The sequence below is a fragment of the Acomys russatus genome, chromosome 4, assembly GCF_903995435.1.
Source record: "Acomys russatus chromosome 4, mAcoRus1.1, whole genome shotgun sequence".
NCBI classification, from domain to species: domain Eukaryota; kingdom Metazoa; phylum Chordata; class Mammalia; order Rodentia; family Muridae; genus Acomys; species Acomys russatus.
The window spans coordinates 71,285,463-71,302,424 of NC_067140.1; the positions used below are offsets into that span (position 1 = coordinate 71,285,463).

A 16,962-nucleotide genomic window follows, 5' to 3' on the forward strand; every position below is an offset into this window, starting at 1 on the left:
ATGACTCTTCTTTATCAGCAAGCCGGTATCACGGGTCAGGAATCCAGTGAAGTGCGTTCAGCATTTGTTTCTGAGTTCTTCTATCAGCAAAGTCCCTTTCTAATTCCGTAGGGAGATGAAAAGGCCAGAAGTGTTAGTGTAGTTAAAAATCTCTTCATATAAAAACACAGAGTCAAGGAAGGGATGCCGTCCCTCATCCACCACAGAATACAAGATGGGTGTTCTTTCTAGGATTGAAGTTAGCTTCCTGGTAGACCATGGCATTGATGTGAATAGGGCTTTGGATTCCGTTCGCAGCACCCGAAAAACAAACAAACAAAACCATCAGTGAAAGTGCTGTGTTCCTTCCTTCTTGGCTTTGTTGTTGCCGTTGTTCCTGCTACTAAACTAACCACGTGTAAAGAGCTTGTGTGTTTAGGGACTCTGTTGTAATTACAACAGAGAACACTGTGGTAGATGAAGTATATTTATCCAAAGAGAACGTGTGCTACGAAGAATAAATAATTAATACCAGTAGGTTGATGAAAATATTACTAATAATTCCACTTTGGAAGTTGCCTCAGAAAGGAAGAGACAAAATGAATTTTGAGAGAAAAATTGAAATTAGAAACCAGAGCCATTAAAAGAAGCAAGAGAAAAAGACACAGTGTGAGAAACTATCAGAGAAGAAGTGTTGACCATGAATTTGGTGCTGACTTCTGATTAGATTAGTGTGTTTTTCAGCCTTTCAAGAGACCCAGGCATTCTAAAGATTAGAGGAAATAAGAGAACTGTTCTAAATTAAGAGAAAGTTGGTGATGAAAGTTGCAGGGATGGACACCATGGGAAGCCAGGTTGTGAAAGGACAGACAGTAGAAGACAGGAAAAAGGGCATCATGCACATGACTGGTGTGAATTCTAGGCCTTACACTGAAGTTCTACCTGCTGGCATTGATGAATGTTTTGCAAATTCAGCACAGAACTTAGTGGGTTTTGAGTGAGATGCATTTTGTTGGCCATGGTTCCCACATTTCAGCACAAATGGCTCAGTTGTGTAACCTGTTTGTTGCCTTTTAGCAATGATATTATGTCCCTGGCCATAACGTGTCTCCTCAACTATTAGCATTCCAACAGTCCTAGCAATATTTCCAAAGAACAAGCCACATTCTCCAGTTTTCCATTTCCTCATGATCCGGTTCATGACCAATTAGCCTGCTGCTTTTAGTTCTATAGTGAGAAAGCACATTGTGGAGAGACCAAACCACTCATCATGGCTGGGAAGGAAAAAAAGGAAAGAATAAGTCAGACTCCCACTGACCTCCCAGGTCCTACCTCTAGTGTCCCAAAGACCTCTTGGGAGGCCCTATACCCACTATTTCCCTGTACCCACCATGTTTGCCACCACACATGAACCCCTGATAGATATTTAGGAGCCAAACTACGGCAACATGCACAGACAAAATTCCAGCAAAGTCAGACTTTCAATTATGAACTGGAGGACAAAAGGTCATTTGAAAAACATTTCAGCCTAGGAAGATCAAGATGGCCGGCGGTTGCACCTATGTACTACCATGTCTGCAAAAGTTATTTGAATTATTTTATCCTTCTCATTTTTGGCTATGCTTATTGGGTGTGGCCAGTAAGAGAATGTAAATGGAAAATCAGGGTGTTGTTTCTTACATTGAGATCTCCTTGTGTAACCTGTACCCGACGCCAGTTGAGCTGTTTCCAGTTCTTTCTTGATGGTGTCGCTTATTATGCAAAGGTAATGGTATGAAGTACATTGAAGAAATACAACCCAGGTTTCTGTTCAAAGTCTCTAATACAGTCTCCTGGACTGCGAAAGCCATTGGGGAGGCCCCTTTTAATTCTTTATTTTAATGAGTTTTCTAGTATCTATGTAGGGCTTGCTAGGTAATTGGTTATGCTATTCTCTTTTACAACTCTGAAGCTGATGCTTGCTCATGTTTATTGGAATCCATTTTTTTCTCTGCCATTCCCCCACTAGCCATTTCAGATGTGTATACATATGTTCTTCTTACATAACACAAGTAAAAAGAAAGTTTGTCCAAAGGAAGAAGTGCTAAGAAGTCTTGCCAAAACTGCATCTAACTGCCCATGAGAGCCCAAGCTAGCTCTGATGTCTTTAGGAGCCAGTGTCTTTGTTCTCTATCTAGGTATGTACCAAGAAAGTTAAAAAAAAAAATGGTTCTCTTGACAAATTGACCAAGACATCCCTCTCTGGATAGATACAAAACTCACACCACATCCTAAGCAGGATAGACACAAACCCACTTGTATTACCAGCTGGTAACTAACCATTGCCCTCTTCTGAGTAACAAGAAGCAACTGCTTCTTCACCAACAGTACATTTGGTTGGTCCTGTGTTAACCTCCCTGCCTTCTAGAGACAAATTAATTTCAGATAACCCAGCTTCTGGCCAACGTCTAACCCATAGCTGGCCCTATTTTCTTATACACCCTTTAGAAGTATATGCCTCACACCACTTATATATTCAATCCTAATCTCTGCTGATAGTATTAGGATACTGAGATTTCTGGGAGGTGATTGGATCCTCAATTAGTTCCTTTATAAAAAGAAGCTCGAGGGAGTTCATTTACCCTCATGTGAGCACATAGGCAGAAAGCTCTAGCTATTAGGAACAGGTCCTGGCCAGAGACTACATCTTCTGGCCCCTGCATCTTGGGCTACCCTGTCTGCCTCCACATTGTGAGTGATACATTTCTGTTGTTGGTAAGCCATCCAGATATCACAGACAGACAGACAACCCAAACAGACATCACCATAGATAAACTCAAATCCCATAAGAAGTCCCTTTCATGTCACTTGTGAAGAGCCTGGAGAACTTGAGTGAGGAAATTTATGCTCTGCTGGAGCAAGCCAAATAGACCTAATTTTGTTTGACTCGGGTACGTCCCAGTGGTCATGCGCTTCGGTAGTAGGTTCTTCTTAAAGGCTTGGTAGGTTCTCATGTCTTAAACTCAGCTAACTTTAGTGAATGTTTTCCATTCCAAACTCGTTCTAGATCAATTACATGGGTCATTCTTTTGCCATCTTCCCACCAGCCCCTGGTCCCTTCGGCCTCCTTTAGGACTTCTCCCATTGCAGATTCCATCCACTGGTCTTTTCCAAGTCAAAATGTTTTTCATCCCTGCTAATGGCTACATTGAAAGTGTTAGAGATTGCTAACTCTCACTTATGTCTGTGTGCAATTCCCACAGAACTTGTTTAATATTAAAAAATATTAAACACTGAACATGCATTAAAAAACAGAAGTGAAAGTATCATCCCCTACACACCTAACATCGGATGTGAACAATCTTCAACTCATAGCAAAACTGATTCATTTTTTGATACTTTTCTCAAACTTGACAAATTATTTTGAAGCCATTGCCAGAGATATAGGCACTATTTGTTATATTACTTTACTTATAAGTCTGTATTTTTAGAACATGAGGAATTTTCTTCAGTGTATCACATGTGCACATGACAATGGTTAAATCATCTAATATGCTGTCAGCGTATTTTTAAATTTTTCTCACCTAGTTTCTAGCTTTCTCTGATTAGTCAAGATCCAAATAAGTTGGCCACCATAGTGTACACCTGGCGGCATCTGTATCTCACTTTGGAGGAAGGGGCAGGAGAACTACAAATTCAAGGCCAGTCCAGACAACTTAATGTTGCCACAAATGTGCTTTTGAAAGGGTGGAGGTGCCTGGAGGTGCCTCAGGGGCTAAGTACACTGGCTGCTCTTCCAAACTTGGGTTTGATTCGCAGCACCCCATGTGGTAGCGCACAACTGTCTATAACTCCAGTCCTAGGAAATCTAATGCCATCTTCTGGCCTCAGTGGGCACCGCACCCATGTAAGTAATACATAGATGTACATGCAGGCAAAAATGCTTTCCATCTTTGAGTGCTTAGAGCTTAGCTGATTCAATGGCACATAGCAGTAACCCAATAAGTAGATTCTAGGACACTTATCACTGGTATCAGTTACAAGCTTAAGAGCACAATTTGAGAGAGCTGGGAGTGTGGTTCAGCAGTAGAGTGCTTGCCTGACAGGCACAATGCCCTGGGCTCAATCCTCAGCACTGACATAAACAAGAATTCCATGTGTATTGATTTAACTCAACAACTCTCTTTCGGTACAGCCCTGGGAGTTAAGTATTATCATTCTCACCTTAATGGAGAGTAAACTAAGGCATAAAAAAGCCACATAACTAAATATTCCTTCAACTAGGAAGGGAGATAATCAATAACGGATCCCAAGTTTGTATAGAATGGGTGAAGAACATGAGCGGGGGCCAGGCATGCTGGTACTTGGAAGGCAGAAGCAGAAGGACTGTGCGTTTGAGGCCATCTGGTCTATATAATGAGATCCATGCCAACCAGAGTTTCATTGTGGGGGTGGAGGAGCAAGGGCAGAGGGGGGGGGGAGAATACAGAAGTTTCTGGAAAAATATCTGAAGCCTTAAGACTTCACATGAGGACTCGGCATCAGCAGTCTTAGGAAGAGAGGTTCTAGCCACTGTTGTGAATTTTTCTGCTAAGCAGCAAAGTTGGAGTGGGAAGGACCATGGTCATGATTATCAACTAAGATGGCTGGAAAAGATTTTTACAAAAGAGTTCTGATCATAATGGTGAGGCACAATAAACACTAATTTCCCCTGTGTCTAGATGTTTTTTGAGTTTTTATTATAGAATGCTTATTGGTGTTTTTGTTTGTTTCTATTTTTTAATAGAAAGCCCTAGATGGCTAGAACTGGGCAAGGAAGATGAAAGCGTGGACATCTATAAGCTCACTGAGGATAAATGAAACAATCATGATGCTGGGGCCTACACAATTAGACAAGGCCTGGCTACCTACCAAGAACTTTTCATCCTCATGCCTGGGTGATAAATTATACCATCATTTTCAGGGACCATTTGCTATAGAAAAGCAAATTAACCCAGTAATTTTTAAATTATACTTCTGGGGCCTCACAGAGTCACAGCCAGTCTGGTTATATTTTGGTCCTGAGGCACTGGCTTCCTGAGTCATCTTAGATTTGACTCCAGTTGCTGTTTCATTTGCAAAGAAGTTGCATGGGTTTTGCAGGCTTGAAGTTTCTATTGATGGAAGCTAGGAAAAATAGGAGGGCAACTTTTAACCACCTCTCAATTTTCTCATCACTTTGTGCCTACATGTCAGGGTTAGGGTTCCTTCAACCATATGGGCTCTGAAAATTGTATGTATTTTAAGAACTTGGAACATTTGGGTTTATTAACTGAACTGTATCTATTTTTACAGAAAAGTTCTGTCATAATTGAATATTAAATATTTTATACCATCATTTGATGGCTATTTATTGAAAAGATAATACTTAGTTTAACACTAAACAGCTTTTAAAATGAATGTGTTTCACATAAAATAAAAAATATTCCTTGACTCCTCAGCTTAATTGGGCATCTTCCCTTGGATTTTAATAAAAGGCCTTACCCTGCTTCTGTGTTATTGTTCTTTTTCTTTTTCTTTCTCTCAAGTCTTTCATTCATTCATCTACCAATCCATTCATTCATTTATTTATTGGGTGATCATTCACTAAGCACTACATAGACACCAAACACTCCACTAGAAAATATCAATAAACTAGGGGGCAAGGAAATCCCATTTTTCCCTTTCTCAGCCATCTACCTGGGTAACCCAGATGAACCCTAGGACCAGCAGAGATTGATGTTTTTGGACATTAGGGCTGAGTTGTTTGATACAGAATTATTTTCAGATAATTAGAACACTGGCCACTATAGTAGGGGGTGAGGAACTGGAAATCTTAATCGATGAAAACCATAAGCTATTTTTAAGAACACAACACATAGTAGATATGCAACAAATTTAGGAATAACTTTATTTTGTGATTAACCTCACTTGTTTTAAATAAATAGGAATCAACTTTCATAACACACATATCTGATTAACATGTGAAAGAATACACTCCAGTGCTTAAGGCTGGTTTTGGAGTCAGATCATTTGTTTTCAAAACTATTGTTATTTTCAAGTCTGAAACCTTGGGCATGTTTGTCCCCTAAAGTGCCTATCTTTGTAATGAGCATGAGAGTGGAAGAGTTCATGTTAATTTAGCCCACTACTTAGGAAAGAGTATCTGCTGAATATTTATTTGCTGTGGTTATACTGGGTATCTGCACCTGCAGACCACAGAGCCAAACAACCATGGATTTTCAGGCCAGCCAATGTGAACAAGAAGGAGCCACTAGGCCTGGTGGGTAACAGCCGAGGCAGAGACAGCAGTCCACAGATAAGATGTAAGCTTGATAAAATAGGCTGCAAGTGCCTTCTGATGATGCCTTATTTATCCTGAGGTACTAACTCATGGTGTATAGCATGTTTTCATTACATATTTTATTAGATAAAGTCACAGTTGCTCAAGCTGGAAATTGCCTTAAGTCACAATTTTTTGGCATTAGATTTTCTTCCTGCACTTCATAAACTCTTTGAGAACTCTATCAAAACTTTCATTTTCTCGAAACAAAATACATGTATGCCCCTAGTAAAATTCCCTCACTAGAATTAGTGAGCTAGGACCCAGGGAACATTAATTTTTAAGATTCTAACTTGCAGGCAGATTTAACAAGCTTTGTTTACTCAGATGATGTTATGGTACTTGATAGGCTGTTGGGTGTCGTGTTCCTGAATTATGCCATGTGTTCGCAGTCAGGGGAGGAAGGTGGTCATAGTAATAGTGCAATCGCTGGCCATCCATTCACTAGACATTGTGAGCCTGTGGCTATCTATATACAGATAAAGTAATAGTTTCGTATCTCTTTATGAGATCAGATTTTTAGGTGATTTTTATCAATGTTAAAGATTTACTTCTCATTTTTGACCAAAGACTTGTTCTTGTACTGAACACAAAAACAAAACAAATGATTAAGAACTGACAGAGTAGAAGACAAGAGGAGGCTACTTAGCAAAGGAAGCCATGGAAACTAACTCCCAGTGGCAGTTCCCTGGGTTTAAAACATACCCCCTTCTTCCTGTTCTCCTGTCTCCTGCCTTCTTAGTAGATGAATAGCACCCTGCAGTGAATGGATGAGTGTTGGCATGTTGGGCTGAATGCTTTAGAAAGTACCCATTTCTACAGTCACTCTGTGGACAATACACATAAGCATACGACCCGTTCCTTACTGTACAGGACTTGTGTCTTCTCTGTGATAGGACCTAGAAGAGCTGTTGTTTATTTGTCTGTATGAGATGTTTTTCCTGATTGTTTGTCAGTTGGTTAATATAGAAGTGGGTAGAATAAAAGCTTAAATTCAAAGTTCTTAAATATCAGTTTCTAAGGGTTTGTGTGTTGTGATATATCTCCCCTGTGAAGACCTTACATCCTGGCTCAAGCCACCTGGCAATTACACCAAGGGCTCGGAACCCAAGTGCAGTCCCAGCTCTTCGCAGGATGAGCTTTTAAGCAAAAGCAAAAGCAAAACAAAACGAAACAAGAAACCTGCGTCCCGAGTTGATATACATCAAGGAGAATGAATAGTTAGCCAGAAGTGGAACTACAGAAGCCAAAAGGCGAGGTTAGTACATTTAGGGACTTTTCCAGAACTATGGAGTTTGGTAGAGTAGGTCTTTGTTCTCCTTCCGGCAGATGTTGTTGCCTGTGTGCTAGACTCCAAGGCCTGAATGATACTTCCACCATGGCATAAATTGTGCTGAGGTCTGGTGACCTCTTACAGTGCCTGTGTGTTGCATGGGCTTGTGTGTATGAGTGTGCAAATGCACACACGTCACAATCGGGGCATAGGGATCAGGACAATGACTCCCCTTCTAAATGTTGACTGAGGTGGGGTTTTTATTGTTGTTGTTGTTGTTTCAGTTTGGTGGTTACTGTGTACATCCGTCTAACTGACCTCCGTGTTTCCAGCTCTGTTGCCTCTGGCTCCCGCGTAGTGTAGAAGCACTAGAGTTGAGACATATACCACTCACCCAGCTTTATGTGGGTTTTGGAAATTCAAACTCAAGACCTCACACTTTCAAGGCCACTGAGCCATCTCCCCAGACCCACCATCTCTAAGTTCTTTTTTTTTTTTTTTTTTTTTTTTTGTTGTTGTTAGGATTTCTTTCTGTATTTACATTTAACTTCTAAAACTATAAAGTATCTACTTTAGAAATACACCACAGGTGAGGGACATGGGGAGCAGTTTACTGAAAATACAAAGCAGCAATGATTTCTGCAAGTGTGCTTCCACAAATGACTGGACATCCTCATCAGCATCAAGCTATGAGCACGAAGACACTAAAATCTCTTTCTCTTGATAATTTCTGGTTTCCAGCGGACTGGGTGAGTTTCTTCTGTCACAGTCTCATCTTCTCTGTAAACTTTAGTGGTTTTATCAGCTTCAGCTGTTAGTAACCGACTTTCTGACTGATCAAAAGCACAGGCAAATATTCCTGATTCACTGTCTAAAGACCCAGGTTGTACGGCTGCATGAACTCGCTGAAAATTGTAGCCAGTTCTCCAGTCCCAAAGGTGCATAGTGCTGTTGTCAGCTCCAGATACAAGGACTCCGTCAGCATTGACTGCCAGTGTGTTAATAATTGCATTATGACTAGAGAGGTTTTGAATGAAGCCTCCATCAGGGAATTTCCACTGCTTTATGTTATCTGGAGATCCAGATGCAAATGTGTAATGTCATGGGTGGAGGACCACAGCCCTGACTGATTTCTTATGATTTGTCAATGTCACTCTTGTCTTTCCAGCCACCAGGTCCCATAATAGTATTGTGGTGTCGTGACTTCCAGTAATAATCTGTGGCTCTGCAGCCTGGCACCTCATGGTAGCAACTGCATTTGTGTGTCCAGACAAAGTGTGTACACTGGCTTTAGTTCTCACATCCCAGATCCGAGCAGTGGAGTCTCGACTACAGGTCACCAGGACATCAATGGTTGGATGCAAATCCAGACCATACACTGCACTTATATGGCCATGATAGTGCCGTATAACCTTGTTATATTCAAGATCCCAGCACTTGACTTGTTTGTCTTCTCCACAAGAGAACAAGTAAGGACTCCTCGTGCTCACGATCACACCATGCATTGTACTGATGTGGCCGGTCAATGACAGCTTCAATTTGCCACTAGCCAACCCAAATCTTTATAGTTCTGTCAGCGGATCCAGTGATGAACCACTGATTTCCAGGTTCTACAGCGATACACCAAACCCAACCAAGATACCCACTGATAACCATGTAGAGTTTCCACGGTGGGTGCCACTGGAGTTTGGGCATCGTAGGGGCTTTTTTTAGCCATTAATGCAGAGTTCTTGGTGTTGCCAGCCTCCATAATCATGGAATTCATTGCTGTGGGCTGGGAACGGTCAGAAGCCCCTGGGTGTCGGTACTCACTTCCAGCAGGCGCAGTACGATTTGGATCAACTCTGGCCTGCGACGGTAACGCCACAGCTAAGGACTGTGCAGCTGACTCACTTGGCATTCTTTGGATGTCAGTATCAGCAGTCAACGCAACAGCAGGTCCTGGAGGGTACGGATGTGTACCTGTCACCAAATACTCAACATCTTGTCCTTGGTTGGCAGGATACTTCTTGTGAGGAAATGAGTCGGCTGCGTTCTGTGGTCCCTTCTCCTTAAGGCTCTCTTTTGAAGTAGGCACGTGCAACACAGGACCATACTCATTGCGAAGCTTGATTGCCATTTTCCGCTTGTGACTCTCTTCATCGAAAGGCACAGGTTTTCCATTATCAGCCACAAACATGTCATGGGTCCTCTTCAGTGACCTGAACACCAATGTGTGTACAGAATGCTTCTGTATCTCCTCCACCATGTCGCCGCCGTTTAGTCTATCCCTTCAGCCGTGAGGAAACTCGAATGACCGCCGCAGAAATCGCCGCCACTATTCTCCACCTCTAAGTTCTTAAGGATCAGATTATATAGGGGAAATTTTTTTAAATGGAGACCTTTGATGGTTGAACCACCTCAAACCTCCTTGTATGAATATCAACACAAAAAAAATGTACAGAGAAACACCTTTTTATCAAGTGATATTGCCTGCATTGCATTCATTGTTCAGCAGAACAGTAACAGCCCTTAGAGTACAAATATATTTGGGTTGAGGATTTGACACACTGGATGCCCTCTTCCACTGAAGTCTTCCATCTTCTGGCACAAGAAAATAGCAGTGGACATTGTATGAAGTTTGCATCTCAGATTGGGTCAAAATATAAGATCCTTCCCCATGCTAGCAGGTTGGATTAGATTTTATGGTTGAAGTCAATGAAGGAATGATAGCTTTGGAAGACATTGTACATATGACAATAAATATAACATATAGCCTACATATTAGTTGCTTTGGGGTACCTATGAATAAATACCCAACAGACATAAGTTAAAGGAGAAAATTGTTTATTTATATTCACGATGTCAGAGGCCATTCTACCAGGAAGAGAGTCCATGGCAACAGAGAGTAACTGGACTGTGGTAGGCAGCAAGCAGAGATTACGCAAACAGAAGGATGGCAGGGCAAAGGGCAAGGTGTAGCCACCAAGAACATAGGCAAAGATCTGCTTCCTCTGGTAGGCTCACCTCTCACTGTTCTCCACCTCCCAGTAATGCTTTCATCTCTGGGACACCCTCCCAGACTGATATCCAAGACAGTTCTCTGTCCAATCAAATTGACAATCAAGATTGGTCATGCCAGTCTGTGTTTCTACTTCCCAGTTTAGGAAGGACAATAAGCAGTCAAGTATAAAAATTTATAGAATTCAATTGTTGAAACATTTTCAATTATATTATTAGTCACTCTGTTGTTTCACTAATGTAAAAATGACAATAGAAGCAGCACACCATCGCTCGTATAAACATCCAATTGTGCATTCTGAAGGGAAAATCATGTCCATGCAATCTCATACAAGAAGCACAATTTGTTGATTCCTGAAAGGTTACATAATGACCATTAAACGAAACATTCTGGCAATGCATTCTTCATTTGTTTAAGTTATATAAGTGTGTGTCCTGTTTTGTAATTTAAAAAACACCATTGATAGTAAAGCTGTAAAGAGCACTTTGTAAATGGTTGGTTACAAATGATGTGAAAGTATTAATTATCAAAGGCCTTTGAATGCAATTGTGTCTTTCTTTTCTGTCGCAAGAAGATCTGAACAGTGAGAGCAAGTACCCCTTAGCTTGTGCCCATCGGTAGAGCTTAAATCTTTCTCTCTGTTAGATCAGAAACACACCTAATAGACTGTGTTTAGTAAGTATGGATGCACAGGCTCCCCTAAGCTGAGCAGGCTGAGTGCCCCTTTTTCATGGAAGAATTTTGTTTGAATTAACACAACCATGCTAAAGGAATCTTATCCCTTTGATCTCAGTAGTTAAAGACACAGTCACTCCCTGAAGCTGCTTCATATGACTGTCTTTTTTAAAACCTCTCAATAATTTAAATGTGAAGTATCAAGCAGTGTAGCTATTGAATAATGCTCACAGAATTTCGCCTTACAGTGTACTCCTGCCTTCCTCCAATCTCAAGGACATTCTTGACATTTTGTTTTAGTGCTACTGTCCAGCTCCATACCTAGGAGAGTAACATGTGAAATTTTGTGTCAACCTCTCTAATTCATCAAAAACAAACAGGACAGATCTAATAAGGGTATAAGAAAATCACGACCAGTCAGCAGTCAGGGGATCCCAGAGGCTCAACTCCGCTGGAGTTTATGTGAATGCTAAGGTTGCAGTTTGGTATTCTTGAATAAATATTAATATCTACTAAAAATTTTGTTTCACTCAATTAGAGGCAACTGTGGCTTGAAAGAATGTTAGAGCCACAGAATAAGTACACACTGAACCAGGCGCTGAAGTGTTAACTCGGCCAGTCTCATTTTCTACAAAGGCCCCCATCACACAATAACATCTCAGTAGCCTGGATCCTGTTCCAGCAGTGCTTCATGGCTGAGATTTCAGAGCAGATCTACTCCCCCACCTAACTGACTCTAATAGCATCTCCTTTATTCAGCATCCTGGGGCCAATTAAACCTTCAGGTAACAGAATCGTCTCCCTTCCACCTGCACTTTTCTTTCTTTCTTAGCCATCTTTCTCTGCTGAAGATAAATGGTCCATCGTACTCAGAAGAACAAAAGTCGAGCACTTTGAATAGTCTGTAATGACTCCTTGTCTTTTAGCATCTTGTCTGCTGAACTTAAAATCTATGCCCTGGCCATGTAAACAGGTATTTAATTACTGTGCTTTTACTCAGACTGGCCCATCTTAGCCAAATATTTCCTGTTCACTCCTTTTATCAAGCTAAGGCATCATAAGAGCCCCCAAAGCTGCTCAGTATCTCTGTTTCCCTCCCAAAACTTCAAAACCAGAAAGAAAGTCTGACTAGACTGGAACACACAGCTGAAATCAAGCACCAACTGAGAATGTCTGAGATGTTTTTTCTGTAAGGTAATTTTGATTTGTGAACTAACTTGCATTTATTTTGATGTCTCAGAACTACTTTGTGTATCCCCAATTCTAAGGTCCATCCTGAATGGTTTCAAGTTACAGAAAAAATGGCATCTTGATGACTAAGCAATTACTCCTCCTCCTTCTTCTCCTCCACCTAGTCTTTATTCTTTTCCTTCTCTTTCTCTTTATTGTGTCATTCAGGTTTTTTGGTTAATTTTTCCATTTAAATGCATGTATTTAATGAGTTTTAATCATTTGAATCCCTAACACTCTCTCTTATCCCTCCCCTCTCTGCTGAAACCCTTCTTCATTTTAACAAGTCCCCCTTCTTTCATTTCTGTGTGTATCCCACTGAGTTTAACTAGGTTGCTTGCATGAGTCTGTGTGGGGATTATTTAATGCAGAAAAGATATTTATCAGTGGCTACATCACAGACGAAAACGGCACACACTCCCAGAAATCATTAGCTGCTACTCTCAGGAATAGGGTGGCATCTCATAAGCCTTCCTCCCATCCATGAGGACATGTTGATGGGCTCAACCTTGTGGAAGTTTTGTACAGATAGCCACAGCTGTAGTGAGTTCATGAGTGCAACATCAATAACATTGTTTAAAGACTTCATTTCAGCCACTCTTGCCCATCTCCAACTCTTACATTCTTTCGGCAATGTTCCCTGAGCCTTGTTGTGGGTGACTGAGAGGTCCTTTTTAGGTCATGGCCCTCAACGTTTGCTTATTCTAGATACTTTGACCAGTTATGAGTCTCTGCGTTAATTGCTACCATTGTAAAAAGGAAGATTCTCTGATGAAGTCTGAAAGCAGCTCTAGACCTATATTTTAAATTTGTAACTATGGCTACATTTTTTTCTAAGACAGGGGCTTGTTGTATAGCTAAGACAAGCCTCAAACTCATGATGCTCCTGCCTCAGTGTCAGGAATGCTGAGATTACAGAGACTGTACCAACACGTTCACTTTATTTTACCTTGAGCTACCATTTGCGGGTTAGGTCATTTTCAAATTTTTCCAGTTATGCCCAACATGAAAATATGGCTTTGTACCTTGAGTATGAAATGTCCCCATAGGCCCATGCATTCAACATTTGATTTCTATTTGGTGGTGCTATTTTGGAATGTTCTGGAAACTTTAGGAGGTGAGACCTAGTTGGAGAAAGTGAGTCACAGTAAACATGCCTTTAATGGTAATCCTGATCTCTAGTGCCTTTCTCATTCTCTCTGCTAGTGTCTTCCTTGAGGGAAAAAAACTGTCTATTTTATACAGTCCTGCTCCAACGCCATGATGTCTTGCCAGAACATATAGGACAGAACCCTCTGAGAGCCAAAATAAAACTTCCTTCCTGGGGTGGTTTGAATGAGAATGGCCCATAGGCTCATATGTTTGCGTGTTTTGTGTCCAATTGGTAGACTGTTGGGAAGGGCTAGGAGGTGTGCCCTTGTTGAAGGGGGTGTGGAGATGCCCTATCCTCCCCCATCACCTCTTTCCCAGGTACTGTGGATCAAAATGTAACACTCTCAGCTATTGCTTCAGCGCTGTGCCTGCCTTTGTGCCACCATGCTTCCAGTTTTGATGATCACCAACTTTAACCCTCTGAAACTGTAACCAATCTCCCAATTAGTGCTTCCTTTTATATTAGATGCCTTGGTCACAATAGCTCTTTGCAGCAAACAAAAAACACCCCTCTTGTTTATATTAGACACCTTTAAGCTTTCTTTGGAGCTGAATGGACAAGGATACAGGGTGGTAAATGAGGTCTGAGCAGGAAAACATTATTGCCTACTGGAATACAAAAATGACACATTGGTATGCATCTTTTCCTGGTGGACAAACAAAGCCTTTCTCCATACAGAGCACTTAGCCGCGGGCGGGGGGAGGGGGGTGGCATAGACTAAAGGTATGCACAGATGTAGAGAGGCACTGAGAGAGAAGTAGACTGCTGGCCAGAGTTTAGGCAGAAGAAATGTGGAGGACTCGTACACAAATCTCTAGTTCCTAAAGAAGGCACTGGGTGGGAACTCCACAACGGGAAGAAGTGGAAGTCCTAGGCAGCCGAGTAGCCTCACAATATGGTTTCTGTTCAACAAATCCTTCAAGAAAAAGCTTGGCAGCCTAGGGGCTAATTCTATGGGTTTCCCTTTCCTTTTTCTGCGGGCTGCACATTCTCCAAGTTTGTTCTCTCCCAGGAAATCAAAGAGGCCTTCTGTTCCGTCAGATGACAAACATCTCATTTTCTTGGCCCCAACTCAACAACAAACAGATGCCAGACCGCCAGCCTTCGTAAATGAGCGAATCCAAAACCTAGAAAAATCCTTGCCAAGGCTAAAGAGGAGGTGGGTGTTTTCAGCTGTTTAGCATTTCAAAGTTAATTACATTTATTTCCCTTATCATCGTTTTCTGGTTCTAAAGAAACTTCCATAAAGCAAAGATAGAGTTTCCTTTAAATGTTCTCACTAATAGTTAATAATTTGTCTCCAGGGGGAAAATTCTGCAATCTCCTTTATACTAAAATTGTGTAATGTTTTCTAATTGTGGAAGGTAAGTAGCTAAGGAAACATGCACAATATATTCTATTCATGAGTGTGAATTAAAATAATTTTAAAAGCCCAAGTGTATTAGCAAGGAGTAAAAGACACTGTCTAGACAGCGTTCTCCAGGCAGAATACACAGTGACTGGCACAGCTGGATGCCTTGCCCTCTGAGCAATCAGCAGTGATAGACAGCTGAGAACTGCAAAAGCACAGGAGATGGTTGGGGACTGCGCAGGTCCTGATAGAGCAGAAGGGCAAGTCCCACAGCAGTCTGTCTTTGTTTGCCTCTCGAGGTTGATATCTGGCACATACGGTGACAACCAGCCCCAGATCACTGCAACTGAGAAGTTTATGGAGCATGTTTGTTCCTCAGTTTTGGATTCAGGCTCAGTAGGTGACAAGCGAAGCTCCTTGCCTAGCTTCCAAAACTGCTCAGCTACAGTTCTGTTCACACTAGTAAATTCTAACTCCATTCTTCTAGTTTCACCCTTGCCTTTTTCTCATCTCTTCCTCGCAGACCATGGCCTATCCATTAACCAATGCTGCTAACATTCTTTTAGCCCTGAACTGGGCCATTCCTTTCACCAACTGTGGTTTCAGTGTTCCCATGTGGGAGCTCATTTGTGAAAGATAACCCTCAAGCTAATAGGCTGATAATATTTGGGGGAGTAGACCATTGATAGGTGACTGTTTCTTTGTGGCTCTGCCCTCATGGATGGCTTACTTAATCCATCAATTGATTATTTATTTATTAGGGGAATGCCTTTGTTATGAATGTGTCCTTCTGGTATATTTGCTATCTCAACATGTGACACCCTCTACCACGTCATGCTGTGAAGAATATCTTCCTCAGTATCCCCAATGGTCCTTCTTCTTGAGAAGCCCTTGGTTCACAGTATGGGAGTGATCCTTTGTAAAACACAGTGAGATGTGTCACAGATCTTTTGTCAAATTTTTTCAATGACTTCCACCTCACTCAAAGGGAAGCTGAAGACATTGCTAATAAAACACCTACCAGGTGCCCCATGTATAAACTACACTGCCCTTTCACTTTTCTTGCCTTTCTAGAATCTCCAGGCATGGTCTCACCTTCTATTCCCTCCCAGCAGGGCTGGCTCCTACACTTCAAATAAATCTTAGCTCATAAGTTGCCCTCTTGTTGTGTGGTCTCTGTACCTGAGCAAAAGTCCCTGTCTTCGTCCTCACCTTTTATCATACTAAAATATTCCTTGTCTAGGGTGTGTTCCCCTGAAGAACTCAGGCGCCATAAGAACAATGTCTTTTACCTCATGTATTCACAGGACGGTGCCCACTGCCCAGCATAGTGCCCCTGACTCATTAGTGACCAGATAAAGGTTTACAGGAACCTTTACCTAATAACTTGACAGCGGTACATGAAACTGGGAGAACAGAAAATCAGCAAGGCAGACAAGGCTCCTATTTTTATAGGTCTTAGGATCCAGGATTGTAAGTCCAGTACAATTGCCACTAGTCATAAGCACCTGTTTAAATTTAAATTTGTTAAAATTAAGTAGGATGGTAGAATCAGATTTTCAGTGATGTCAACCATACTGCAAGTGCTCAATGGTCTCACTGGATGTAGCTTTCTACGTAGATGTTTCTGTCAACAAAGCTAGTTCCAATGATAGTTTTCTGTCTCTGACACTGTAGCCTTCGTCTACTCCACTTCCCTTGTGAAAGCACTGGGGCTCAAGGACTTTAAGAAGTTCATACAGCTGGTCAAGGAAAAAGCCCAGTTCCTCTGATTGCACATATTGTGGTGGATAAACAGGATGACGTCATGCTATGGATTTCCTTACAACACATCAGGGTAGGAAACAAGCAACCAAAAAAAGTAAATTTCTCTCTTTGCTTCATTGTGTGAATACAGTCAGTTACAAAAGAAAAGAAAAGAAAAGAAAAGAAAAGAAAAGAAAAAAAGGTAACAGTGTGA

At 41.4% G+C, this 16,962-nt stretch overlaps 1 protein-coding gene across 1 annotated transcript; it reads right to left on the reverse strand.

Annotated features, from left to right (window-relative positions):
* Positions 1-8,296: 8,296 nt before the first annotated feature.
* Positions 8,297-9,913, reverse strand: LOC127188244 (pleiotropic regulator 1-like). Its single transcript, XM_051144702.1, is given in 3 exon segments — positions 8,297-9,146; positions 9,148-9,302; positions 9,304-9,913. Coding segments are annotated over 3 exon segments (1,542 nt in total). The 5' UTR covers positions 9,841-9,913.
* Positions 9,914-16,962: the final 7,049 nt, after the last annotated feature.